This window comes from Aedes albopictus, chromosome 2, assembly GCF_035046485.1.
Source record: "Aedes albopictus strain Foshan chromosome 2, AalbF5, whole genome shotgun sequence".
NCBI classification, from domain to species: domain Eukaryota; kingdom Metazoa; phylum Arthropoda; class Insecta; order Diptera; family Culicidae; genus Aedes; species Aedes albopictus.
In genome coordinates, this window is record NC_085137.1 from 150,205,969 (window position 1) to 150,216,723 (window position 10,755).

Genomic DNA, 10,755 nt, shown 5'->3' on the forward strand with positions numbered 1-10,755 from the left:
CGAAGTCTTCAATGATACGGTCGAGTCGTCGACGTTCTCCTTCAAAAATAAGAAGGCAAACTTCCTCAAGAATTGGTGGAATGAGGAGATCAACGCACTCTACCAGCAGAAGCGAGAAATATTGAGGAACTACAACAAGAACAAAACGCGGACCAACTACATCCAACTCCAAAAGGAAAGAGCCAAATTCAAGAGAGCAGTCAGACGAGAAAAAAGAAAGTACGTCCAGGAACTAACAGAAAAAATAGACGAGAACACACCCGCGCGCCAGCTGTGGAACATCATTAAAGGAGTGGACACCGCTCTAACCGAGACGGCAAAAGGAAAAACAGAGATAAATCTGGAAAAAGGCAAGGAATTCATGGAATACTACTTCGGAGGAAAACTGAAACACGTTCAACAACCAACTGGTTCGCCCGAGACGGATCTAGACGAGTACGGAATGGCACTACAACACGGAGAACTAGCCAAAGCTCTCCGTAACAAAAAGACAACTTCAGCCCCAGGCGAAAACAACATTTCCTACGACATCCTCAAAAAGTTGAACCCCGACATGCAAGAAAAAGTATTCGAGATGCTCAGCAAAGTCTTCGTCGAGGAGAATATCCCGGACAGGTGGCGCATCTCTTCAATCAAACCTATCCCCAAAAAAGGAGTAGACCCAAACCTACCGAACTCCAGAAGACCAATAGCGTTGATGAACGTAGAAATGAAGCTAATAAACTCAGTAATCAAAGATAGACTAGCGGAAATAGCCAGCCTCAAAGGGATTATTCCGGAGCTCTCCTTCGGATTTCGAAAAAACGTTTCGGCCACAACATCGATCAGCTACATAGTAAACACAATTAAAGACGCCAAAGAAAACGGACAAAAGACAGCAGTAGCATTCCTGGACGTAAAAATGGCATTCGACTCGGTGGATCTGGGGATCCTCCTTACTCAGCTCACAAGCTTCGGCGTACCAGAGAAACTAGTGACTTGGCTGTACGAATACCTTAAACAGAGAGTAGTCACCCTTGATACAACCGAAGGCAGAGTGGAGATGGAAGTCAGCGAAGGTTTACCACAAGGATGCCCGCTATCCCCACTTCTTTTCAACGTGTACACCGCCAAATTACACCAGCTCTCCAATGGGAAGTGCATCTTGGTACAATTTGCGGACGATTTTGCAGCCATCGCACTAGGAGAAACAATCGAAGTAGCCTGCGAAAACCTAAACAACTTTCTCCCCCTACTTTCCGAAGGGCTAACCAGCCTAAATTTGAGTATAAACACGAAGAAGTCAGCAGTAATACCCTTTACCAATGGCAACATTGACCACCTCAGGGTTAAACTACAGGGAGAGAACATATCAATCGTTAACTGCCACCAGTACCTGGGATTCACCTTGGACAGAAGTCTTACGTACCGAAAGCACATTGAAGCGGTTAGAAACAACGCAGGAAAGAAGCTGAATCTCCTAAAGCTGCTCTCAAAAAAGACAGGGAGAGCGAATCCAGAAACACTCATCAAAGTAGGGAATGCCATCGTACGAAGCAGGATGGAGTATGGAGCAGCCATTTACGGAAACGCAGCCAGAACACATATAGCAAAACTACAGGTCGTACAAAATGCGTACATTCGCTGCAGCATGGGTTACCTAAAGAGCACCCCGTGGCACGTCATGCTATGTGACTCGGGTCAGATACCAATGCAGCTCAGAGTAGAAGCCCTAGGAAAACGCGAACTGCTCAGAGCAGTGTACTACAGGTCGCCGTTGCTGAAATTCGTCAGTAGCACTTTAGCTAAGGAGATAGGAAACGGAGCATACATCACGGAGCTAGCTGACAAACATGCAGATCTAGTTTACCAACTACACCCATCAGACAAAGAGTACCACCATAGAAGAAGGATGAAATACTTCGGCATGCTCAACTTCGAAACCATCGTCAGTATATCGTTAGGAAACCAAACCCAGAATAAAGCCAACCTCAGTCCGGAAGCATGGAGGAAAATCTATCTAGAAACAGTAGAAACAAAATACCAAGGCTACAACCTGTTTTACACCGACGCATCGAAAACTCTACACGGTACGGCCATAGCAGTGTACAACGAAGGGAAGAAAGATACGGTAGCAGATAGCATAAACACCAACTTCTCAATCACCAACGCCGAACTGCTGGCAATTCTGAAAGCAATAGAAATCATTAGGGCAAACAATATTAGCAAAGCGGTGATTATGACGGACTCTAGGAGTGCGTGTCAGATGTTACTAGGAGACCGAATCTTCGCGGAGAACTACATCGCCTGGGAAATCTACAAGGAAATCCAGGACTTCGAAGGCAGCAGTTATAGAAACAAAATAAAAATCCAGTGGATCCCAAGCCATGTGGGTATTGGCGGAAATGAGGCTGCAGACACAGCTGCAGTGGCAAAGACGCGGGAACAACCAACACTACCCATCTCAATCACACTCGCTGATGGAAAAATAGTAAGCTACAAGGAAATCTGGAACGATTGGACGAGAATGTACAAATCCATCTCTGAAGAAAAAGGAAAGTGGCACTACACTTTCGTACCCCACCCAGGGAAAAAAATTTGGACCAAAGACTTAGCACTAAATCCCACCCAAACCAAAGCCCTAAATCGGATCCGCAGTGGCCACACGCTCACAAAAGAACGGCGTGCACTGTGGAAACTAGAACCCGATGACGAATGCGCACTTTGCGAAGAGCCAGAAAATCTCCACCACGTCCTATACATCTGCCCACGATTCAACAACATCCGAGTCAACTACCATGTACTGGAATACATGAAGCCACTGGAGGACATCTTCCGTGAAGAATGTGAAGAAAACATGAAGCAATTAGTCGAATACGTAAAAGAAACACACATCCAACTGTAAAATCAAAGTGCAAACCAAAACGCAAACCGACCCAACCAAAACTGGACAACACCACACCAACAAAAAGACCATCGAGGCGAGTTGGATCAACCCTGGTCCTAGCCTGTCCCCGCAAGAGGACAAATCCAAAAAAAAAAAAAAAAAAACAGCCGAAATTCAAATTTACGATGGTTTTCACCTGGTGCAGTGTTCCATTATGTAAAAATCTAGGTAAAGTATTTGAGTGACGTCAACTTCTCGTAAAATGCAGAAAAAAACTTATTTATTTTCTAAATTTCAGCCAGTCCACACAAGGATCACCAATTTTACCCGTTTCCGGAGAATCCAGATCTCCGATCGCAATGGATACTACGGACACTTTACACCGGGGACATAGTCGGCCGGGAAGCAGTCTGCGGTTTGCATTTTACCAAGGACAATTTCGAATATTGCAAGCAAAGTACGATACATTTCAAGAGTAATTGATCTACTTTGACGGGTTCGATTCCCGGTTGGTCCAGAACCTTTTCGTAATAGAAATTTTCTTGACATAGCATAGCAGAGTATCTTCGTGCATGTCACACGATGTACAAATTCAAACTGATCATTGGCACAGAAAACTCTCAGTTATTAACCGTGGACAAATAAGCCCAAGAAAGTTTAAAGACATTTTCTTTGCATTTCTGGGCTGACCGGAAAACGAACCCGCAATTCTCAGCATTGTCTTGTTGCCATATCCTTGCCAACAAAAACATATTGGTAAAACATTTTAATTTGAATTTTATCCATTTCAGCGAATAGCTACGTGTTGAAACCGTTCGCCGTCCCCAATCAGTTTCTACCAAAGATGGGCGAATCGGAAAGTTTCCATTTCATTCCCAGCAAAAACAATATCACGAAACAAGATGCGGGTCTGCACTTTTCAGAGCTGGTGCGGAAATTACGTGTCTCGGCGCCCGCTAATGTTTCGAAGGCGAAAACGATTCGTTTGTCCAAAAAAGACTTGGAAGTGCGAAGGAAACTGAAGGAAGACCCTTACATCCGGGAGTACGTAATGAAAGAGGCCTTTCCCAATCTGAACTATGATCAGCTGTCGTCACTGCTGAAACGAGTTTCCGATCCGAACGGAAAGGTGAGCATTAGCCACAGTTCGGTGAAGCACGTGATTTCGTTGACCTACCAAACCACGGCGGACCTGGAGGCATCCGATGAACTCAACGCACGCAATGTAGTTCGGCTGGCCCGAGACGAACCGTGCTACTCGCGCACGAAACCCCGTGAATTGGCCGACGAGCTGGACTTTACCGGTCAGGTTAGCTTCTCGGAGAAGTTTCCGAACATTTACCGGGACAACTATTTCGACAGTTGGCCCACGCAGCGCCGGAAGCGCAGTAAAGTGGGCATGAACTTGGACTTAGATGAGGTAGCCGACCCTATCTATAAGGTTTGCAGTAGATGCTGCAAGCTGATACCCAGCGAAGCCATCTCAGTCCATCTGCAAACGTGCGATTTTCGGATGTCTCAGTGTACGACCTGCTTCGCTGGGTTTCTGTCACCGACTGAGCTGCTTGATCACGTCACAGCCACCCATCCGGATGCACTGAAGGACGATGCCGGTACGGGGCCGTTCCAGTGTGGCAAGTGCGACAATACCTATCACAAGCTGCCACATTTGAAGCGGCACATAGAAGATCATCAGAAGGCCAAATTGGATACGAAGCTAGAGTGTGGGTTGTGCGTTTCGGTGTTTTCGACGTTGATTGACCTGACGGCGCATTTTGGTAACGATCACGGTATTGGCCGGGGAGCAGCTCCATCAGCAATAGAAGTACCAATCGAGGCTGGTCCCGTTTCTTACAGGTGTGGCTTTTGCGGGGAAGATTTTGAACAGCCTCAGCAAGTGGCCGAGCATCTACAGGAGAAGCACGCGGAAGAGTTGAAACAGTAAGTATATAATTATCTCAGACCTCCCAGATCCCCCATCGCCCATCGTAGACTTTTGTCCATACAAAATTTTAGAAATTTGTATGAAGCGTAGACTTTTGCCAGATCCCCTCCTCCTAAGAGTCTACGTAGTTTATGGACAGGCCCTTATGTACAATCAAATCAGTATACTTTAGGGCTTCATAGCTTTGTTGATAGCCACTCGAATTAACCCACCAATGGTGAACAGCATTATTCCGAGTCGGGTATTTCCATCACTGCGACCAATTTTTTGATCTGTTGTGATATATGCCCCTGATAAATTTTATTACAGTTATGCATATCAAGATTGCGGACCACTATTGTGAGTGATAGACAATGTCTATGTCTAAAAGACATCGTTTGATTAATAGCATTAAAAAAAATAGCATTAACCCAGCACGGTTCGCCATTTCGAATGAACTGCACTTCCGTACTGGATGTTGTTCTCCAAATGTCAGAGGGTTCCAACTGCCCTTTGACGAAAAATTTACGTCCTGTTGTAAAGAGTGCCGGACAGTGCCACAGTAGATGTTCCGAGTCTTCTTTATCTGTGCCGCAAAAGTGACACATATCATCTGGAAGTTTTCCCATAAGCTTCAAGTGAAATCGGCTCGGACAATGGCTTGTATATACGCTAAGATCTTTTTTGGAAAGATCCAGTATTGTGAAAGCAATACAAACATTTGGAACGAAGAATCACCTTGCTTGCCTAGCTAAGTGTTTTTTCCAATTATTCGTTACTCTTGAGGATTCACTTATTTTGAACTCCATTCGCAGAGCACAGGCAGATAGCCCACAAAAAGGTTCGGGCCCCATGAACTGAAGAGATGATCCAAGCCTTGCTAATTCATCGGCTTTCATTTCCATCAATTCCACAATGGCGAGGAAACCAATACAAGTTAACCTGATCGTGGAGAACAGTTTTTGAATTGATTTAATGCACCCCAAACATGTTTTGATATAGGTACATGTCGCTGACTTCAAAGCATTTAATGTTGCTTGGCTGTCAGGCAATATGCATATATTTGAATGCCTATAGTTTCTTTGCAAACATTTATTAGAGTATTCAAGAATTGCTTGAATTTTTGCCTGGAATACAGTTGACTAGTTTCCCATGGGTTATGTTAAGGTCTACAAGTTTAACTCTGGGTCAGTTACACCTGCTACTATTTTGTTGTTCAATTTTGAACCGTCTGTATAAAAATAATCGATTCCGGTCGAAATTCTGGACCAACGACTCGCCACGACTACGATCAGGGTAAAAAACAAACAGTGAAAATTGTAGTTTTTCTGCGCGGCGTGTGAGGTGAGACGAGTCGAATGAGGTGAAAAAGTCGACTCGCCCCATTTGGTTTGCATTAGTCGTCACACGTCACGTGAGACGAAACTATCTATCTCACCTCACATGCCGCGCAGAATCAGCCTGAGTCTTCGTTGTTCATAACTGAGTAGAATACTAAGGTGCCCATTAAGGCCACCTTCCAAGAGGTTCGTAAATCTTTCGATTCTTTGAGCGCTCTTTTCAGCTTCAAATTGTACAAATTGATGTTATGGAAGCATGTGTAATAAAGCATCCAATGTCAATGAAGGGGTGCTTCTCAGTGCTCCAGTAATTGAGAGAGTCGTTAGTCTTTGCAACTTTCTGAGCGAAGTATTCTGTGGTTTCTGCCATCAGACCAATGAGGCATAGATAATCCTGGGTCATCATTTTCGGTTTCAATCCCCACTGCTTGCCAAATTTTTGCTTATCCAAAGAGCATTTGTCGCTTTGGTGATTATCTGCTCTAAGTGTGAATTCCAATTCAGTTTGCTGTCAAAGACTACTCCGAGATACTTGACTGTATTTGAAATATCTATAGGTATGCCTTACAAGTATAATATAGACAATTTTCTTCTCTAGTTGTAAATGGTAATTTTTTAAGGATTTGCATTTAATCCTTCCCTATCACACCACGATGAGATACAATTTAGAGCAGTTTGCATTCTGTTTGCCATGTTTTGTTCACATTACCCATGAACTATTAAGACTATAGTCCTGTTCAATGAAGTAGGCAGGCATGGAATCCTCCTCAGAGCAAAACAAGAGAACAAAAAATCTGCTCCGCGCTCCCGCATTCAAAGCTAGAGCGTTTTCTCTCGTTTTGTTTCAGCTTCCTGCTTGTAGCTTGTGACTCCGAAAAACGTGCGGATTGATTGCTCAAAAAAGTGCGTTTCCTCAAAATTGAGGCACTTTGTGTACGTCGGGAGTAAACATAAATATGTTTGTGATAACAAATCATTTATTAGCAATTGCACAAGTATTTATCTGTGCAATTATGACATACCACCCGATCGGCGAGCTCATGCTGTGAACAACGCCATAAAAATAGTCCACCAACTTACCGGGTTGCTCAAAAATGAGGCACAAAAAAGTTACACTTTGTGTTGATTCAAGTGGCTCGAAGTTTCTCTTTGTCTCGCTCCCGTTCTCTCTTTGTGCATCGCTCCCGCACAAACGACTTCGGTAGGAACGCACAAAGATAAAGAGAGCAAAAACGTTCATTTGAGGCACATTGTGGGAGTAAATAACAAGCCTGGAAGTAGGTTGAACATTGTTGAAGTTGCTGCATCTTGCTCTTACCCATTTGTTGACGAATAGATGAGAGCACAACTTCAATAATGTTCAAACTACTCCATTGAACAGGACTCATGTCATCTGCGAAACCAAATATTCCAAATCCCTGTGATTCTGAGTTTTTCAGAAGATCGGCAACTATCAAAGACCACAAAAAGGTGATAGGACTGCTTCTTCGTCTTCTTCTTCTTCTTTATGGCTCGACGTTCGCATTGGAACTTGGCCTGCCTCTCTTTAACTTAGTGTTCTTAGAGCATTTCCACAGTTATTAATTCAGGGACTTCCTTTGCCTGCCATCGCATGAATTTGTACATTGTGTGGCAAGTACAATAATACACTATGCCCAGGGTAAAGACACTGTATGCTAAAGACACGAAATCTGATGATTGTTGCTATTGATGATGATTGTCGCGTGATGACGATGATGCTGTCGAGCAATGCTTTTAAAGTGCGTTTGACAGGTCTCCTGCTCGATTGGAATGACATTGACAGCAAATTTGGAATTCCAATTGAAACATTTCGTGTCTTTGCATATAGTGTCTTTAGCCCAGGGAGTCGAGACAATTGTGCTCATTCTGCAAATGGAGTGACGTGAGAAAAGTCGGAGTCGTATTCGAGGTGAGAAATCTCGACTCGAATGAGGTAACTCTCCATTCGATTTACACGGCGAGTCACTTCATTCGAGACGGTATTCCTCACTTCGATATACGACTCCGACTGTTCTCACGTCACTCCATTCGCAGAATGAGCACAAATTTTCCCGACTCGAACCCGCCGTCTCCGGTTTGGCGATCCATAGCCTTAACCACTAGGCTAACTAGAGACCCCCGCCTGCTTGTGGGCACCCTTTCACAGCTCTAACAGACATACTGCCGTCGGACGCATAAATGTCGCATGTTACATTTTGACATTTTTTAGGTTTTTATGTCAAAATTCATATTTTGATAAGTATTTTTGAAATATTTTGTCAACATATGTCTGTGATATCAGTAACAAATTTTGAAAACGACGTATAATCAATGCTACACCATTGATTATACGTCGTTTTCAAAATTTGTTACTGATATGGTTTCATATATATACCGTCAACCACCGTTGGTTTGAACGACATCTCATGCAAACCAACGGGGTGCATTTTTAGTTTGCAACCCTGTGGACGACGGATAAGCACACTGCTGGCAGTCTTATTTAATGTTTTGTTTTGATTCTGCGTTCCGGTTCACCCCGTTGCATTAACATGCATGACGCAAAGATGAATCCATTGTATCAAAACGAACTGTCAAAATCTGTATCCAAACGAGCATGACGTCACGATGTCAGCAACATGAATGGAACGCATGGCGTCATCACACTCTTGAAAATTACTACTTGCACGCTTGGAACATTTCACTCAGCGGTAACTGCGGATCTATGCTTACTCTATACTATCTATAGTTTGAATCATTTATTAATTGAACGATGTGCAGATTAGAGGGGGTCAAATTAAAAAGTGTTCAGATTAGATGCGGTCAAACCAACGGGGGTAGACAGCATTTTGATAGTTGATTTGCCTTGAATTCAATTAAATGCGATAATAGCCAAAGTTTATTTCGAGGTTTATTTTGAAACTTCAAATGTGTTTTTCTCGTGTTTTTCTATTGTAACATGTGACATTTATGCGTTCGAGGGCAGTATAGAGAAGCTTCAAAGTTAGCTCATTTCTCCCTTTTAGCTAACATTTCATTAATCCTATCAACAACACATTTACTGAAACCTCGTTGCATCAAGGCCGTTGCTTTTGAATTATGAGATGAATTATCAAACGCTCCCTCAATGTCAAGAAAAGCAGATAGATCAATTTCTTTAGCATTGAAAGATTTTGAAAGTTTTGTAACAAGCTTATGTAGTGCTGTTGGCGCGCTTTCACACCTGGTAACCCTATGGATTGATGGCATAACAATACATCAGGAGAGAGCAAGAAGATTTAGCAGTTTTGAGAAGGAATGCCGCACTGGAAGTGTTGATAGTAGAGAATAAGTTGAAATTTATAGTAGTTTTTGAACGGTTGAAACCAATTGCGTTGTTAAATGAATGAGGCTGATTTGCGGAAAGAAAACTGTAAATTGTAAGTAGCAATAAGTATTAGTTTTAATTATACTTATATGAAAATAAAATCAATTTCAGTTTAAGTTGATCGACCAAAAAAGAGGATTGGTGTCAGCTGTAAAAATTAGTATCGTGATTGAATCAACGCAAACCTCCCCCCAACAAGTGCTGTTACTGATGATTTACCTCTTGGTAAGCAAAGCGGTGTTTGCTGAGAGGATTTTCAATAAGATATGATGATTTTATGTGCCATCGATTATTTTTTCCATAGTTTTTAGTAGTATAGATGATAAGCTTATGGCCTAAAGGATTTTTGCCGAGTTTTATCCTTTTTATTGACCTTGTGGATAACAATCACCCGCACTTGTCGCCACCCTACTGGAATGTAACTTTAAGATAAGATGACTTGGAAAAGTTTAGTTAAAATAGATGTTGAAATCGCCTTTCCCTTCTGCAGTAGTAAAGGAAGAATTCCATCCCTACCAGGTGATTTGAAGGGTAAAAAGTAGTCAATCGCCCATTCTATTTTCTTTTCAATAAATATTAGTTTGGCCAAGTGCAACGGTGCAACCGTGCAACCATCGATCCAGTCTCTATATTCCAGTCGTTTCGCTCAGTATTTCATGACCATACGTCCAGGTTTCAATAACGCCAGTTTCTGATACAGCTGAACTCTAATCTTCAGTTGAATTGATTACTGAACAGGGGAAATGTGTTTTCGTAATCATCAACTCTAATGTTTCATTTGCAGAACTTGTAAAAGACCCATAAAGGAACCCATAACATGGATTAACATGTAGGGTCTCCAGTTAGCCTGGTGATTAAGGCTATGGATCGCCAATCCGGAGATGGTGGGTTCGATTCCCGTTCCGGTCGGGGAAATTTTCTCGACTCCCTGGGCATAGTGTATCATTGTACTTGCCACACAATGTACAAATTTATGCAATGGCAGGCATAGAAAGCCCATCAATTAATAACTGTGGAAGTGCTCAAAGAACACTAAGTTGAACCGAGGCCGAATTCCAGTGGGAACGTAGAGCTATAAAGAAGAAGAAGAAGAAGAAGTAATAGACCCATTTTCTTTTTTCAGTGTTCCCAACCCGTTAGAATGATCCTTTGCAGGGATTTTTCTGCAACCTGGCGGTTTCTGGAGTATTTTCAATGCTTTAACATGTATGCCTCCAGTTAATCCTTTTGATATTTTTAATTCTTTATTAAAATTAGTAAG

General features: G+C 42.6%; 1 protein-coding gene across 1 annotated transcript in view; it reads left to right on the forward strand.

Moving 5' to 3' along the window:
* Positions 1–3,034: 3,034 nt before the first annotated feature.
* LOC109420978 (zinc finger protein 60-like) overlaps positions 3,035–10,755 on the forward strand; it is a 70,533-nt gene continuing 62,812 nt past the window's right edge. Inside the window, exons 1-3 of the mRNA XM_062850607.1 lie at positions 3,035–3,094; positions 3,165–3,323; positions 3,658–4,807. Of these exons, the coding sequence (XP_062706591.1) occupies positions 3,052–3,094; positions 3,165–3,323; positions 3,658–4,807 (1,352 nt within the window). The 5' untranslated portion in view covers positions 3,035–3,051. The remainder of the gene's footprint in view (positions 3,095–3,164; positions 3,324–3,657; positions 4,808–10,755) is intronic.